Source organism: Macaca mulatta, chromosome 13 (assembly GCF_049350105.2).
Source record: "Macaca mulatta isolate MMU2019108-1 chromosome 13, T2T-MMU8v2.0, whole genome shotgun sequence".
NCBI classification, from domain to species: domain Eukaryota; kingdom Metazoa; phylum Chordata; class Mammalia; order Primates; family Cercopithecidae; genus Macaca; species Macaca mulatta.
In genome coordinates this window covers 18,923,893-18,942,022 of record NC_133418.1, presented here as the reverse complement: position 1 = coordinate 18,942,022, position 18,130 = coordinate 18,923,893, and the positions used below count along the sequence as shown (strand labels likewise).

General features: G+C 42.2%; 1 protein-coding gene and 1 long non-coding RNA gene across 3 annotated transcripts in view; one reads left to right on the top strand and one right to left on the bottom strand.

Annotated features, from left to right (window-relative positions):
• LOC144333696 (uncharacterized) overlaps positions 1-18,130 on the top strand; it is a 298,635-nt gene that overhangs the window by 75,325 nt on the left and 205,180 nt on the right. Inside the window, exons 2-3 of one of the 2 annotated variants that reach the window (XR_013402627.1) lie at positions 1,337-1,460; positions 10,003-10,143. This is a non-coding gene — a long non-coding RNA (uncharacterized LOC144333696). Of the gene's footprint in view, positions 1-1,336; positions 1,461-10,002; positions 10,144-18,130 lie in introns of those variants that run through there. The other variant, XR_013402628.1, reaches the window with a different exon arrangement.
• LOC693785 (prothymosin alpha) lies at positions 8,005-9,175 on the bottom strand. The gene has a single exon (XM_001082876.5). The coding sequence runs from the start codon at positions 9,016-9,018 to the stop codon at positions 8,683-8,685; it is 336 nt and encodes a 111-aa protein (XP_001082876.1). The 5' UTR covers positions 9,019-9,175; the 3' UTR covers positions 8,005-8,682.

Here is an 18,130-nt window from a genome sequence, read left to right as displayed (position 1 = left end):
TCTTTTAATTTTGAAATATCTAAAGTAAAATTATTTTCTCTTTCTTGTAGATGGCATTTAACCATGTCCCAGTGATGCTCAGACTCATTATGGGCTTGGAGTGTAATACAGAAATCTGACATATTCTAGTCACACTGTAACTGAAAAAGATATTTCAAGCACATGAGCCTATCTCCCATCCAAATGACAGTTTGTCTAAGATCATTAATTTGGTTTGCCAATTTTGATTTATTTGGGTCTGAGAATTCCACTATTTTGAGGAATTCTTTTGCCAATTATTTACATATTCTGCAGTTTGAACAGCAGCTGCAGCAGTAGCTGTGACTGCAGTAAGGCCCATAATCACTGCAATCAAAGTAAAAATAAATCTTTTGGATCTAGTTAGAACTCCTTTTAATACTTTTGTTAAAATACAGATGGATGACGAAGCTTCCCATGGTCGGTCTATGGACACAGGGATCCACACGCCCTCTCTTGCCCTCACCAGCAGAATATGGTGCTACCACTTAAAAGTTGAATCAATGCAAGGAAACAATCTACAATTTTCACAGTTGTAGTTTGGGAATCTGGTTTAATAATTATGTTTCCTACAACTAGCACATAAGGGGGTTTTACACAACTCTGCGAAGGAATTGTCAGATTGGAATTTAGGTGGATAGTATAATATGGCTTACGATCTCTTGTTCCTATAGCTTGATTTCCAGACCAAATTCTAATGTGGTGCGAGAACACAGTAAGCTTCCATTATTCTGGATGTTCAGGACCAGTAACAGGACTAACTAACTTTGGTCGAGGTGATGAAATTACCTTTTCACCCCATTTCCATGGATAGGGTGATTTTAACCTTCTATAAACCTGGTCCAGCTTTTCAGTTAAATCACTATCGTAGCCGGATTAATGGGGCAGATAGATGGGGCCTGTGAACATGAGTGAGTCTGGTCCGTACAATTATAATATAATTGGCCTCGAGGGGCCCAGTCTGTAATAGTTCCAAATTTATTGTTTTGTAATACCACCACCGTTATTAGCCACACATTCTTTCCAAACTAAGACTTCCGGGCCTTTGATTCTTTGGGAATTTCCTTGGGGCAAGGCTTCCCCTTAGGCCTAAATTTTAATGATCTTTGACAAGAAGAGTCCTTTAAATTATTTATCTGTGGCCCGAGTGACATGCCATTTACCATGTGATAAGTAAATCTACTGGTGGCACTGACAGTAGGTACTTCTACTAACCAATTTTGGGTTGTAGGCATTAAACATCCTGGTGCCTTCCCTAGGTAAATAGGAGGATAATGATACCCAATGGAAATATTTATCATTATTCCTTCTTTTTTAGGTTGGGCAGCGCAACGATCATCTGTGGGGCCTGGTACCCATGCACTGTTATTAACATATACTTCAATAGGATTATCCATCCATGTGACTGCCGGAATTAAGGACGGGAAAGGCACATAGGTCAAGTAAGTATAATTAGCTGCAGCTGCTTCTGCAGACATGGGGAGACATCACCGTTGATATAATCATCAAAGCTGCAAGCAGCATATTCTCTGGAGTTCATGTTACCCTTGTGTTTTTTAGGCTTTTTTTTTTTTTTTTTTTAAACTAACTGTGACAGCTTCTTTAATTGGGCCCAAGTCAGCGGCTCCGCTTTCTTGGTGGATGGCAACTTCATCTCTTCCTCTGATATCACCATTTTTGTTTACCTGGCGAGTCAGTGATAGTCGATTGCCGGTTTTCTGTGTCTGTGGAGGTGCATTTTTCTGCATCTCCAATGGGTTTATTGTAGAACTTTAGATGTCTAGTGGGTATCCAAACAGGAAGCTGATTTTTCTCCTGGTGAAACACAAGCAAAGCCTCTTCCCATGTTATCACCTTCCCTATTTTCCATGTCCTATTTTTGATGTCTTTTTACCAAATCAGTTTTTCTTTATGTGGGCTGTTTTTTTTTCCCCAGTAAAATATTGTTTTGCAGAAGTAGCGGTCTGATTTTTATAAATGTTTAAAAAGTGTAAAGTATAGAGTGCTAGGTTAAGTTGCATCTGGGGAGTGTTATACTCCTTTTTCCTTTATTTGTTTCGCCCATTGAGCTTTGAGTGTTTTATTAGTTTTTTCAATTATGGCCTGTCTTTGGGAATTATAGGGGATTCCTGTGTATGTGTAATTTTTCACTGATTTAAGAATTTTTGTAATGTTTTACTACAGTATTCTGGCTCATTATTTGTTTAGTCGTGTTTTATGACTGGAGAGAATGTGTGGGGAATTGAGAGAGCAATGAATGATGTTCAGGTCAAGTAGTAATGTGGCTGAGACCTGGTCACAGTGCCTTTAATTTGTGTAGTGCTTTGCCTCACTTGCATGTTCTTACATATCCGCCTGAAGACATGACAGCATAAGCCTTGAGGGCAGCAGAGCATGGAATACTCAGAGAAATTCTAAGTGGAATGGCACCCAAACTTGGAAGCAGTACCCATAGCAGATGTCCTTGATGGAGGATCCAGGCAAGGAGACTATCTTGTTCCTCCTCATCACCACTTTCCAGTGTTTATGAATGAGACTTATGGGCATGTAAAGATTGAGATTGCCTGGTGATTTGATCAGTGTCAATTCTTACAGTTTTAGGGATTGCCATTGTGTATTTTCTCTATTTAGACCTTTTCCAATAGACCCAGGAGTGCTGGGAAGTGGAAGAGGTGGAATTATCTACCCAGAAGGTAGAGAAGCTTGAGGTGATAGTTTAGGGCAGGGGGTCCCCAACCTTTTTGGCATCAGGGACCAGTTTCATGCAAGACAATTTTTTTTCAGACGGAGGGAGGGGGCAGTGCAGTGGATGGTTTTGGGTTGATTCAAGCACATTACATTTATTGTGCACTTTATATTATTATTACATTGTAATATATAATGAAGTAATTATACAACTCACCATAATGTAGAATCAGTGGGAGCCCTGAGCTTGTTTTCCTGCAACTAGACAGTCCCATCTAGGGAGGATGGTAGACAGTGACAGATCATCAGGCATTAGATTCTCATAAGGAGCGTGAAACCTAGATCCCTTGCATGTGCTGTTCACAATAGGGTTTGTGTTCCTATGAGAATCTAATGGCACTGCTGATCTGACAGGATGTGGAGGTTGGGCAGCGATGGAGGGAGGCTGTAAATACAGATGAAACTTCACTCACTCACATGCTGCCTACTTCTTGTTTTGTGGCCCTGTTCCTAACAGGCCATGGACCGGTACCGGTCCCATCTCTCATCTCTCTCCTCCTGTTAGAATTAATGACACTGAACTTGTATCTTTTGGTTTGCATGTCCTCTTGAACAATGAATATTTTTATTTTGAGTGCATGTATTTTTAAATTCATATAAATTGTATTGAGTTAGGTTTAGTCATTTGTTAGGTTAGCCATTTGTTTACTTTCTTCCTTCAAGCACAATATTTTAAAGATACCTGCACACCAGTATAAACCTGTTGCTTCTAGCAAATTGCTTTCTAATATCCCAAGATATGCATCCACTACATTTTTACCTATTTATTCTCCTAGCAGTGGGAACCCAGACAACCTTCAACTCCCATCCAGCACAAATAAGGCTGCAGAAAACATGAATATGAATATTTTTGTACGTGTTGTCTTACGGAACTGCTTATACGTGTTTTTGGAGTATGTAGCTACAGGTGGAATTTCTGGGTCAAATAATGTTTGTTTACTTATTTCGATTAAGGATTGTCAGAGTGCTCTTCTGAATTGCTGTGCTTGTCTACAGTTCACCAGCAGGGTATTACCTGGCTTCCTAACTTTTGCTTAACAGATACAAAGTTATAGCTCATTCTTTTCATTTGTATTTACTCTTATTCATGATTTTGAGCATCTCTTCAAAGACTTGTTCATTTTGGGGGTTTTATCTTCTGAAAATTGCCTTCCCCTAGGTCTTCTTTGTCCATTTCTCTGGATTATTATCTTTTCCTTGCTGATTTGAGAATTTCTTGTGCATTCTGAATATTCTCCCTTTTTAGTTTTAGACATCACAAATAACTTTTTCCATTCTGTCATCTATGAACATTTTTCATGGTGCTTGTTGCTAAACAGAAAATTTTAATATTGATGTATTCGTTAAGTATTTTTGCATCATGTTTTGTGTGTTTGAAGTTTTGCTTTAAAAATCTCTTTTGTCATTAGGTTACAAAAACAGGTTATCATCTTTTTGAATGGAATGCACTTTTTTTTTTTCTTGAGATGGAGTCTCACTCTGTCACCCAGGCTGGACTGTAGTGCTGCCATCTTGGGTCACTGCAACCTACACCTCCTGGGTTCAAGTGATTCTCCTGCTTCAGCCTCCTGAGTAGCTGGGATTACAGGTGCATGCCACCATGCCTGGCTAATTTTTGTATTTTTAGTAGAGACGGGGTTTTACTATGTTGGCCAGACTGGTCTCGAACTCCAGACCACAAGCAATGCACCCATCTTGGCCTCCCAAATAGCTGGGATTACAGGCATGAGCCAACTTGCCTGACTGAATGGAATACACTCTTATCCCTACACTTTTACCTCTCACATTTAGTGTTTACCTAGATTTCTCCTTTGCATAAGTCGATAGACTGGAATTCAGCTTTATTTTTTCCATATGTTAAGCTAAAGCCATTTTAAAAATATGATCTATTAGCCATCAGTGCTTTCCCCATTGATTTGAGATGGCTACTTTATCATATACGAAGTTTCCACATACTCGGCCTCCAGTCTTTGGGCTTTCTGTTCTGTTCCCTGACTGTGTGTCTACTCTGGTGACATGCCACCTGGGGGCATTGGTCCTGCTCTGGGGCCGTCCTGCTGGCTGGCAGAGCAGGTCCCATAGCTGCTGCTTTTTCAGATTGGCTTGGTTGTTGTGAGCCTTTCATTCCTTCCTGTACATTTTACATTAAGATTTCTTAAGCTTGACTGGGGTTGTGCTGAATTTGTGTTAATTTAGAAATTGTGGCTGGGCGCGGTGACTCACGCCTGTAATCCCAGCACTTTGGGAGGCTGAGGTGGGCAGATCACAAGGTCAGGAGATCGAGACCATCCTGACCAATATGGTGAAACCCCATCTCTACTAAAAACAAAAAAAATTAGCTGGGTGTGGTGGCGCGTGACTGTAATCCCAGCTACTTCGGAGGCTGAGGCAGGAGAATTGCTTGAATCAGGGAGCCAGAGGCCGCAGTGAGCCGAGATCGTGCCACTGCACTACAGCCTGGTGATAGAGCAAGACTCCATCTCAAAAAACAAAACAAAACAAAATAAAACAAAACAAAAAGAAATTGTATTAGTAGATGTAATTCTTTTTCTACAATGTTTTAAAGTAATGACCACATTTAGAATTTTTCTTTGGCTTTTTCTTAAACATATAGATTTTTATCTATGTGAGTTTTTTTCATCTGCTCCTTTCTGCTAGTCTGACCCCTGAATCCTCTCCCCAGTACCCGTTTCCCACCTCTCTTGTTAACCCAGTAGTGTGGGACACCACCACCCCGTCCCTAGCTGCTCACCATTATCCCATCAAAATCTAATTAAAAGACCCCTCCAAATTTCCCAATGTTTCCCAATACCCCATCTCTCTCACCCACCAAAAAGGCCTACAGGCCATTATAAACAAGTTCTGCTTGTGTGGTCTCCTTAGACCAACTCACTCTCCATATAACACCCCCATCCTCCCTGTTAAGAAATCAGATGGCTTGTACCGACTTGTCCAGTACCTCTGAGCCATCAATTAGGCTGTTGTCCCTACTCATCCTGTAGTCCCTAACCCCTATACACTTCTCTCTCTTGTCCCCTCCAACAGTACCCACCATACCGCCATTGACCTAAAGGATGCCTTCTTTACCATTCCCTTACACCCTGATTCCCAAAACCTTTTTGCTTTCACCTGGACTGACCCTGAGACCCTTCAATCACAACAACTCACATGGACTGTCTTCTCCCAAGGCTTCAGAGATAGTCCTCATTTCTTTGAACAAGCCCTAGCCTGAGACCTCACCTCCTTAGACCTTTACCCCAGCCGTCTTCTTCAATATGTGGATGACCTCCTTCTCTGTAGCCCCTCCCTAGAAGACTCTCAAACTTACCCTATTACCCTTCTAAACTCTCTTGCTAATAAAGGATATAAGTTCTCCCCTTCCAAAGCACAACTCTCCACCCCAACAGTAACATACTTAGGAGTCCAACTCTCTCCCAGGGCCTGAGCCATGACCCCAGCATGGGCAGCCTTAATAGACAGCCTACCTCCACCTTCCTCTAAGAGTAAAATTCTCTCTTTCTTAGGACTGACAGGCTTCGTTAGGATATAGATTCCCAACTTTGCCCTCCTAGCTTGCCCCCTCTATAAAGCAGCCAAAGCCACCCTCAGTGAACCCCTGAGCCCCTCACATAACATACTCCTCAGTTTCCACAAGCCCCAAACTGCTCTTATGACTGCCCCAGCCCTGTCCTTACCTGATATCTCCAAACCTTTCACTCTCTATACTGCTGAAAGCCAAGGGATATCCCTCGGTGTCTTAGGGCAACAGGAAAGAAATCCTCCTTCCTTTGCCCCTGTAGCTTACCTCTCTGAACAACTAGACAACAGTCAAAGGGTGGCCAACCTGTCTTACAGCACTAGTAGCAGCGGCCATTTTAGCTCTGGAAAGCAAGAAACTTACATTCGGCCAAAACACCACTGTCCACAGTCATCACAATTAATGAGATCTCCTCTCTTCTGGAGGATTAAGCTCCTTTTCTCCTTCCCGGATCCACTCACTCCATGCCCTCTTTATTGAAAATCCCGAATTCTGTCTTGCCAAAAGTGCTCCCCTCAACCCGGTGTCCTTACTCCCCATGTCCTCTTCCTCTCCTACTCATTCTTGCACTGACATCCTCGACCACCTACAGCCACATTTTCGAAACATCTCTGAGCCTCTCACCAACCCCAATGACCAACTATTCATAGATGGCTCTTCCTGCGGGCCCACTGACTCCCCCAAAGTGGCTAGATGTATGGTCGTTTCTCTTAACTGAGTAATTAAAGCCAAGCCCCTATGCCCAAAACCTCCTCCCAAAAGGCAGTACTCATAGCCCTCACTAGGGCCCTAACTCTTTCCAAATGCAAATGAGCCAACATTTACACAGACTCCAAATACACCTCACATTCTGTATTCCCATGCCACCATCTGGCAGGAGAGAGGATTCCTTACTGCCAAAGGCACCTCCATCACTAACAGACCCCTCATTTACCAACTCCTTCAGGCTGTGAACCTCCCCACTAAAGTGGGAGTTACACACTGTCAGGGACATCAAATAGGATCAGATGAGATCTTAAGAGGGAACAGAAAGGCCAATAAGGTAGCAAAGGAACTCTCCCTTTCTTCTGCACCTGCCTTCCTCCTCATTACTCCCACAATCCAACCCCAATATTCTCCCACCAAAAAAGCTTCGCTACTACAATAAGGAGCTTCATTCCAAGGAAACTGGCCAGTGAAAAATCAAAAACTCATCCTCCCCCAAGAACAAACCAAAGAAATTCTAACATCCCTTCACTAATCTTTCCATATTAGTGCCTACCCCCTGTATCTTCTCCTTTGCCCATATTTCTCTTCCCTGCACCTATTTGCCTTACTAAAAGACATAGCCAGTTCTGTCTGCCTAGCCAAAGTATATTTTTCTTGTGCGGAACTTCAATCTATGTGTGCCTCCCTATGAATTAGACTGGTACTTGCACCCTAGTCTTCTTAAGCCCCAAAACTGACATTGCCCCTGGAAATCAGAGTTTACCAGTCCTTATTAAAGCTCAAGTCCATCAACACAGAGCCGTACAGCTAACACCCCTGCTTATAGGACTAAGAATTGCCACTGCGACAGGAACAAAGATAGCAGGCTTGTCCACCTTCCTGTCCCACTATCACTCCTTTCAAAAGATCTCTCAGACAGCCTACAAGACGTAGCCAAATCCATCCTTACTCTCCAATCCCAAATAGACTCTTTTTTTTTTTTTTGTTAGAACAACTCAGCAAAATAAAATTCCTGTTTATTGTTGGACAACATTGTTTCACACATACATCAAACAGGCCAAAAAAAATAAACAGCAACTTCATAGACAAAAAAGGAAAAAAAAGAAACCTTTTATCTTTGGCCTTTTTAACCATCTCATACAAACCAACTACTTATAGTACAGCTAAGTACATACACAAAAAAGTTACTGGAATGCTCGGAATAAGATTGTTTTTCTCTTGTCGTTTTTGCTTTTTTTACAAGGTTTTTTTTCTCCTTTGAGATTATAATGAACACGGTCACACCACAAGTAAAGTCAGAAGTAGGACAGAGAACGCTCCGAAGGCTGGTTTGGTCATCCGAGATCATTAAAAATGGCTGACCCTAACAATATGTACAAAAATATAAAATGTAAATAAAAAATACAAACAAATTTCCTTTTTAAAGTACTTTTAAGAAAAAAAGCAGGGCCTTGGAAGTTTTGGTTCTTTTTTCCTCCCCTGTTGCAAATTCTCATGGTTTGGGTTGGGTGGTGGAGAGCGCGTGTCATCTGCGGGTGGCACTGCCCACGGTGGGCGGGCGGGCGGGCCTCTCTACTCGAAGGTGACCACGTTTAGATTCTGAGACGGGAAGTGGAGGGTGAATAGGTCACGGCGGCCTTTTTTTTTTAGTTTAACTTTTCCTTTTTTGCTGTCTAGTCATCCTCGTCGGTCTTCTGCTTCTTGGTATCAACATCGTCATCCTCATCATCTTCAGCTGCCCGCTTGCCCGCAGCTGACTCAGCTTCCTCATCTTCATCTCCATCCTCTTCCTCACCATCACCTTCTTCTTCCTCCTCCTCTTCCTCCCCACCTTCTTCCTCTTCTTCGTCTACCTCATTGTCAGCCTCTCGCTCCCCATTTTCCTCATTCTCAGCATTCCCGTTAGCAGGGGCGTCTCTTCCATTTTCTGCCTCTTCCACAACTTCCTTCTTCTCCTTTAAGTCCTTGGTGGTGATTTCGGAGCTGGTGTCTACGGCTGCGTCTGACATGGTGGGGCACGCCGGTGATGCGATGCAGGGAATTTTAAAAGAAAGCGAGAGTTCAGGGACTCTGGCGATAAAGCTGCCGGAGTCCGCGGCCGCGGAGGAGGCGCGCGGCGGAGGCGGAGGAGGAACAATGCAAAGATGGCTTTTCAGAGCAGCCAGTGGGGGCCCAAATAGACTCTTTAGCAGCAGTAACTCTTCAAAACCGTCAAAGTTTAGATCTCCTCGCTGCGGAAAAAGGTGGACTGTGCATCTCTTTAAGAATGCTGTTTCTATACTAACCAGTCAGGAATTGTACGAGATGCTGCCTGACAGTTAAATAAAAAAGCTTCTTTGGGTATATACCCAGTAATGGGATGGCTGGGTCATATGGTACATCTAGTTCTAGATCCTTGAGGAATCGCCATACTGTTTTCCACAATGGTTGAACTAGTTTACAGTCCCACCAACAGTGTAAAAGTGTTCCTATTTCTCCACATCCTCTCCAGCACCTGTTGTTTCCTGACAAGAACAGAAAACCAAACACCGCATGTTCTCACTCATAGGTGGGAACTGAACAATGAGATCACTTGGACTCCGGAAGGGGAACATCACACACCTGGGCCTATCATGGGGGGGGAGGGGGGGAGGGGGGAGGAGGGGGGAGGAGGGGGGAGGAGGGGGGAGGAGGGGGGAGGGATTGCATTGGGAGTTATACCTGATGTAAATGACGAGTTGATGGGTGCTGACGAGTTGATGGGTGCAGCACAGCAACATGGCACAAGTATACATATGTAACAAACCTGCACGTTATGCACATGTACCCTAGAACTTAAAGTATAATAATAATAATAATAAAAAGCTTCTAAAATCAGTCAATGCCTTTCAGAGTCCTGGTCCCAGTAGTTTTGTAATTCCTAGGCACCCTGGCTACTGCCCCTCCTAGGCCCTGCCATAACCGTTTTTCTCCTTTTAGCATTTGGCCCCTGCCTCTTACGTCTCCTTACCCAGGTTTTACGAGATGGTATTAGAGCCTTCACCCATGGAACAGTACAAGGCATGATGCTACTCCAAGGACACCGACAGCTGCAGGAATGGCAGTCCCTACCATCCAGCCTCTCCCACTAACCGTCGCCCCTACCCAGCAGGAAGCAGCCGGATGACAACGGTGCCCCTCTTCTGTTACCTACTAAAAGGCTGGAATGTTAAGGACCCCAAAAGAATGCAACAAGCCCCCTCCCCTAAATGCAGTTTATATTTCTTCCAAAAAGTTGCCCCTGCCCCAAGTTCCCAGAATGACAGGTACAGCTATAACCACTCCCAGGCTAAACCATATCCTGATACCCTGAGCCAAGTAAGGCAAGAACTGACAATTGCAGATGTAGACACACCCCAAAAGCCCCTAAACACCCCCACACCCTCTCCAGAAAATACTTACACCCCCTAGCCTGTAAGCTCAGGTGCTGCCTCCTCTGACTGTTAAGGAGCAGCCCGGCAGGTTAATAAATTTGCTTGCCTGACTTTTTAGGTCTTCTCATCCTTTCTCTAGGCTAACGTTACACTTTCTACTTACCTCGGCGTTGCTTCTACATTTCCCATCTTTTTAAATCATTTCCTGCTATCCCTCTGTCTGCAAGAATTCCTCCATCTGATCTTTCCTTCATTAATAACTTGTTTTTAAGATGTAGCTATTCTACTATGTATTTGATCTGTTGTGTACTTCTACTATTCTACCTTTCATACTTCATTTGGGTGGCATGTGATTTCTTATTTTGTTCCCATACTTTGGCAAGTGCTCTCTGGTTGTCTTTCTTTTGAGGTGGCTGTGTTCCCCAAGGGTCCAGTTATTCTGGCCTGTGAACTTTGGGAAGCTGAGGTAGATGGATCACAAGGTCAGGAGTTTGAGACCAGCCTGGCCAACATGGTGAAACGCTGTTTCTACTAAAATTACAAAAATTAGCCAGGTGTGGTGGCAGGCACCTGTAATCCCAGCTACTCAGGAAGCTGAGGCAAGAGAATCACTTGAACCCGGGAGGTGGAGGTTGCAGTGAGCCGAGATCGCGCCACTGCTCTCCAGCCTGGCAACAGAGCGAGACTCTATCTCAAAACAAAAACAAAAACAAAAACAAACAAAAATATATATCTATAAAAGATTGTAAGCCTTAGTTTTCTTACCTGTAAAATGGGAGTAATATTACTTTCCTGATGTATTGCTGAACATTCGAATGTGTTTGAACGTCAGACATATAAATGCTTAACACAGTGTCTGGTGCAAAGACTCCTTACACTCTAAGTCCTTTCGTACTTGGCGTGGGGCACTCTATCTTCCCCTTTAGCAAGGGGCACCCATTCTCATTGCTGCCTTCTGCAGATGCCCTGATTCATGGAGTTGGTTTGAATACCCTGAGCTTACTGGGATATTTAGCATCCACAAGACAACATCAATTTTTCAAATGTATCACCAGGGCTTTCAAACACGATTATGAGATAAGTTCTTCATTTGGCAAATGGTATATTGTTAAGCTCATCCTCAGGTTGAAGTGAAAGTTCAATTGTCATTCACTATGTCATCCAGCCTGGCTTACATCTCAAGCTAGAAAAAAATGTGCATCTAACTTAGCAGAGACAAAGCCTCTGGGCAGATTTTCTCTCCACAAAGTGTTCGCTGTTGTCCCATCTCTATTCCTGGGGAAGAAACTAGATAAAGTGGGAGGCCAGGTCCTACCATGTGAGCCAAAAAATGGGGGGAGCTGGGGTACAGAGGTCAGGGGACACAATGGAAAAGAATGCCTTAAAGCAGTGCTAGAGCACATGCTGGGGCTGAGATGGGGAACTACGTGCCTGTGTGTGCACACGCATGCGCCCGGAGGGATTGGAGAGCCAGCAAAGAAGGGCAAAGGGCAATAATTGGAACAAGAAGAAAGGGAGATTGCCTGGTTAAATACCACAGGTAGTGCCTCTAGCTGAGTTTGTGCCTGCTCCTAGCTACAAGTACAAAATCAATATTCTGGAGCAAATAAACACCTGTGAGAAGGTTCTGACTGTTCTCTTTCATTTCAAGAACATTCAGGGCTTCCTATTTTTGGAAGCTGTTGTCTTTCACTTTCAAAGTGTGTCTCTCTTCTCCCTCTCTCTGTTATTTCACTCCTCCAGGGCTAGGAAAGGACCTGCTTGCCCCTGGTTCCTTGGAGCTCAGGCCCATTTTCGATTCTCTCCTAGCATCTTCCTTATGTTACTCTCAGGCTCACCTGTTAGCTCTTGGTATCTATCGTGCAAACAGGCTTTTCAAACCCTCATGGGGGTGGGGGGACCACTCTGCAAACTCAACCCCTTTTGGTCCAGTTGTTTAGCTTCCCCTGTGTGTTCATCACACAGTCAGAGATAAACTCTCAGAGAATAAAACATGTCCTTTTTGACACTTGATGGCATGAGCTGGGCCCCTGGCATAGTCTGCTATGGCCCATTTGTGGAAGCCTGCATGTGTAACCCAAGCAGAGAGGGGATGAACAATCTGCAGCATCAGGAATTCTGCTCTGAACAGACTCTAATTCTAAGACTATTCATTTAGCGAAGTAATAATTTTTTGCTTTCATTACTGGATTAGCAAGTTGGTGTGTTTTGCGTTTTTACTAATATCCTTGAGGTATGTCTTAGGAAATATTAAATACTTGGCCAAGATTGCTGTATTATTTATTATTCATTAGGAACTAAAAAGATTATTAAAGGTCTTGTATATGCCTCATGGGAGAGAGCAGTACTCCACCTGCTTTAAACATTTAATATATGCTAAAATGTACTTTTTTGGTCTACAGGTCTGTGAGTTTTAGCAGATGTATAGGTTAGTGTAACCACCACCAGTCAGGAAACTGGTCCTACCATCCCACAAAACTCCATCGTACTTGCCTTCGTAGTCGCATTTCCCCCTGACCTGTAGCCTCTGGACACCACTGATCTGTTCTCTATCATTATAGTTTTATCTTCACAAAAGTATTATAAATGGAATCACACAGCATGTGACCTTTTGAAACAGACTCCTGTCACTCACCGAAATGTTTCTGAGATTCATCCAAGTTGTTGCCTGTGTTAATAGTTGGTGCATTTTTGTTGCTATAATATCCATTTTATGGATGGACTACAGTTTGTAAATCCATTCACTAGTTGAATGATGTTTGGGCTGTTTTCAGTTTTTAACGATCATGAACAGATGTGCTATAAACATCCATGTACATATTTTTTTTGTAAATATGAATTTTCATTTCTCTAGGGAAGAGGTTGGCAAACTTTATCTATAAAGGGCCAGATGGTAATTTTTCTGTCTTGTAAAGTCACGGGATCTCACTGTGTTGTCTGGGCTGGAGTGCAGTAGCTGTCATACGTGTGATCATAGTGCATTGCAGCCCCAAACTCATGTGATCTTCCTGCCTCAGCCTCCAGAGTAGCTGGGGCTATAGGTGCATGCCACCACGCCTGGCTCTCAGATGGTAAATATATGAAGATTTGTGGACTTTGTGGTCTCTGTTGCAATTACTCAACTCTGCTGTTATAGTATAAAAACAGGCAGAGATAATATGTAAATGGATGAATGTGGATGTGTACCACACGCTTTTTTTTTTTTTTTTTTTTTTTTTCTGAGAGGGCGCCTGGCTCTGTCGTCCAGGCTGGAGTGCAGTGGCGTGATCTTGGCTCACTGCAAGCCCCACCACCCAGGTTCATGCCATTCTCCTGCCTCAGCCTCCTGAGTAGCTGGGACTACAGGCGCCCACCACCATGCCTGGCTAATTTTTTTTTTTGTATTTTTAGTAGAGACAGGGTTTCACCGTGTTAGCCAGGATGGTCTTGATCTCCTGACCTCGTGATCTGCCTGCCTTGGCCTCACAAAGTGCTGGAATTACAGGCGTGAGCCACCATGCCCGGGCGTACCGCACTCTTAAAATAAAAGATGGATTTGACTGATGGAGGTAGTTTGCCAACCACTATTCAAGGTAAATATCTAGGAGTGTGATTTCTGGGCCACGTAGTAAGTGTGTGTGTAATGTTATCAGTGCACGGCCAAATTACTTTCCAGAGTGGATGTATCATTTTGTATTCCCACTATTAATATATTAGAGATCTAGTTAAATTGTATTTTTGTATTCAGGTATTGTCTGTATTTTTTTTAGTCATTCTGATAAGTATTCTATGGTATCTCATTGATCTCACTGTGGTTTTGCTTCGTATTTCTCTAATGGGTAATGAGATTGAACATCTTTTCATGTGCATATTTGCCATTCACATGTCTTCTTTGGTGAAGCATATGTTCAAATCTTTTGCTTCTCTTTAAATTGTAAGGGAATTTATATCCTCAAATCTTTTATTCTGTTGAAAAGCAATTCTACTCTTCAGTATTGGTAACAAACAGTCTTGATGTTTCAGTGGCTACTAGCATAAGTCTTTTTCTGTCTCATGCTGCCTGTCTGTTGTGGGTCACCTGAGATCTGTTCATGATGCCTTAGTCCAGGCTTCTCACTGTGAAACCCAGCCTGGCACCCTGCCCCATCTGGAGTCTTGTTGATTGGCATGGTAAAGGTAAGCCACGCTCTAACTCTTCACATTTCTACCCATGAGAAATACATGTAACTTCATCTTATATTTAATTAGCCAAGCAGGCCATCTGGCATATCTTAACTTCAGAGGTGGGGACGTCCAATCTTTCCATGTCCCTAGGAGAAGAATGTAGCCATAATGACAACAGCAACATTGTTACTAACAATAAGGTATCTAGGCAGTTCTCATGTATGTCATATTCTCTTACCATTTCTTTTCAATTAAATTTCTAAAATATACCTGTAATCTCAGCACTTTGGGAGGCTGAGGTGGGCAGATCACTTGAGGCCAGGCGTTTGGGACCAGCCTGGCCAACATGGCAAAACCCCATCTCTGCTAGAACACAAAAATCAGCTGGGCTTGGTGGCACACACCTGTAATCCCAGCTACTCAGGAGGCTGAGGCAAGAGAATCGCTTGAACCTGGGAGGCAGAGGTTGCAGTGAACCAAGATCATCCCACTGCACTCCAGGCTGGGTGAGAGAGAAACACTGTCTCAAAAAATTTTTTTTCTAAAATGTAAAAGCACTACTAACAGAAGGTATCTTTTAAGGGGAGGCTCACTGACTTATGTATTTCATAAATCAATGTAAAAAATGTAGGGCCTGATGTTTATTTTTCCAAGTAAGAATATTTCCAAAAAAAGTTACAATCACACTTCCATTTCATTAAGAAGGATATTTTAACATCAAGTGTGAGAGCATAATCTCAGAGTAAAAAGAAAATTGAATGTACCTAGCTGTATGAAAAACTTGTATTATCCTTAACTTTTACATCTCATTAGTAACTCATACCATTGTAAGGATGACATATGAGATTTCTTAGTAGTGGATTTTGGATTAGGAATTACAGGGAAATGGTCCTGGGTATGTATCCAGGATTAGGAATGACTGTGCCATGATCAAATTAGGGCCTCACAGAGGTTTAGAAAGGCCATTAGAGAGAAAACTAATGCATATTTCTTTTACTTTAGGTTATTATTTATTTTAAAAAGTGTTACAAGGAACCACATGGGTTATTAATTGCATTGAAAACAAAATGTACTTTGGCTGCATTGTAACTGGTCGGTGTGAGTGATGAGGTAGTCTCTATCACTTGTCTTGACTTTTATCTAGCTTTACTTTTCAGAGCCCTGCAGAAAGTACAAGAGCAGTCAAACCTTTTCATAGTCATTTAATTGCTCATTCTGAACCACTATGAAGTGACTTTTTCCAGCCTCCAACAGTACTTAAAATGTAGCAACAAAAAATACTTTACCATAAAAATACATGTATAGTGGCTGGGCGCGGTGGCTCACGCCTGTAATCCCGGTACTTTGGGAGGCCGAGGTGGGTGGATCACAAGGTCAGGAGATCAAGACCATCCTGGCTAACACGGTGCAACCCTGTCTCTACTAAAAATATAAAAAGAAATTAGCCGGGCGTGGTGGTGGGCGCCTGTAGTTCCAGCTACTTGGGAGGCTGAGGCAGGAGAATGGCATGAACTCAGGAAGTGAAGCTTGTAGTGAGCCGAGATCACACCACTGCACTCCAGCCTGGGCAACAGAGTGAGACTCGGTCTCAAAAACAAACAAAAAAGCAAACAAACAAAAAAATCAAAAAACATGCGTAGAAAAACTTGATGAATGTATGCTAAAACGTTAAAGCTATCTCTAGAAGATGGGATGACATTTAACTTAATATCTGGAATGTTCAATAAGTATATATTATTTTATAATATGAAAGTTATTTAAAAATTAGAACAGTTCATAATTTAAATATCATGGGAAACTTTTTTGGAGATTCAAAGTGTCTCAAAGTTGGTTTTCTTCTAACATCTTAGTGAGAAATGAATTATTATTAGTTTCCTATAATATATCAGGAAACATGGGCTAGGAAAATTCTGTAATTTTGGTCTGGACAAATGAATGAGAGATCAGAAGAGTCTGGTGTTCGGATTCCTACCTCTGTGTTAATTGTATCTCTTTGAGGAGGGGTTGCAATGTTGCAGGTGTCATCCTAAACTCTTTACATGTAATAATTCATTTACTGTCCACAACATCTACTTGAAGTGGATACTAATATTTTCCCATTTTATGTAAGATACAACAGAAGAACAGAGAGGTTGAGTAACTTGTCCAAGGTAATACACCCCATGGGTGGCAGCACTGGTATTTGAATGCAGGAAATTTGGCCACTGCCCTAAGTATCAGCAGCTGCCTTTCACAAAGATTCTTACTTCTTAATTTGAACTCTGTAATGATGAAGGATGCACACAAATGACATGTATGCTAAATGCTGACAGAATGACAGATATGTTATAATATCACGGAGTCTACCTATAACAGTTTTTATAGCCATTTTATTGAGAGCCCTAGGCCTCCAGGTATTGTCTTCCAGAGGTTACTGTGCATTGGGACGGGAAGAGGAACAGGGCGGGGAATGGGAGAGGGATAGTGTCATTGGGTAAGATCATATACTTAATATTGTTATTTACTGTTTATTACACGAGGTTCAATTATTTGTTCACATTGCTGCCTCGCACCATGGTGTCATAATCTTCACAAGGGCAACCACAATGATTTTTTTCTTTCTGCTTCATCATTACCTTAGAATATACTTGATACATAGTAGACAATGTGGTTAAGAATAAATGAAGGAATGAGTTACATTCATACCTTTCTATCCTGTTGCCCTCAAAACAAAGCATACTAAATGTAATGCCCCAGGTGTTACATTTAGTATGTAATGTAATAGGTGACTCATCTCAAGCTTATGCTATACCAATATTTATTTTACAACCTGCTCTTCAAAGTAAAATCATTTTTAAACAAATAGAACCCCTTCTTTCTCTTCTTCAGCCCCATCTTCAGAGGTACTGGAAGTGCAGACAACTGTGGCTGGAGCCACTGTCTGATTCTTTAGTTCAGACAAAATTTCCAGCACCGCTGATGTTCTGAAGTGTAATTTTAAAATCTATACCTTCTCCCTGAACATTTAATCCAGAGGGAAAGTAATGTGAAGAAGAGATTGAATTGGCCATATTCGTTTCAGACATACTCAATTTTGCCCTAGGAGCTTCCAGCTCTTCTTGTTATTGAAGAATTTATGAGCCAGGTAATTGAGAATTGGTTGTTATATTAAAAGCAAAAAGGAAGATGTAAAGATCCATGTGGTGTGATCTCACTTACGTAAAAAATACATAAAATGCTGAAAGGAAATGTACAAATAGAACATCTCTGGGTGCAGTTAGAGGTGATTGTACATTTTAATAAATAATCATGGATTCATTATAAATTTGGGGAGAATTAAGCTTCTGATGTCATCTACTGCCACCTCCTTACTAATGTGCCAGGTGATGTTCAAGACAGAGTTTTTCATTACGGAAAGAAACAAAAGAACTTCCCATCACATCCTTTGCACAGGACTTTCAGGTGGAGCTTTGTTTGTGAAATATCTTTATACCAAAGCCCCTGTCCTGTTCCCTAGGAAGACCACTGCTATTGCCTGCAGACTAACCTTTCCATCATTCATTCATCAACACTTCATGTGTACCTGATGTATGTACAACATGTACAG

Excerpts from the sequence above, each read along its gene's own strand:
- LOC693785 (XM_001082876.5), bottom strand. The coding sequence starts at position 9,018 with ATGTCAGACGCAGCCGTAGACACCAGCTCCGAAATCACCACCAAGGAC.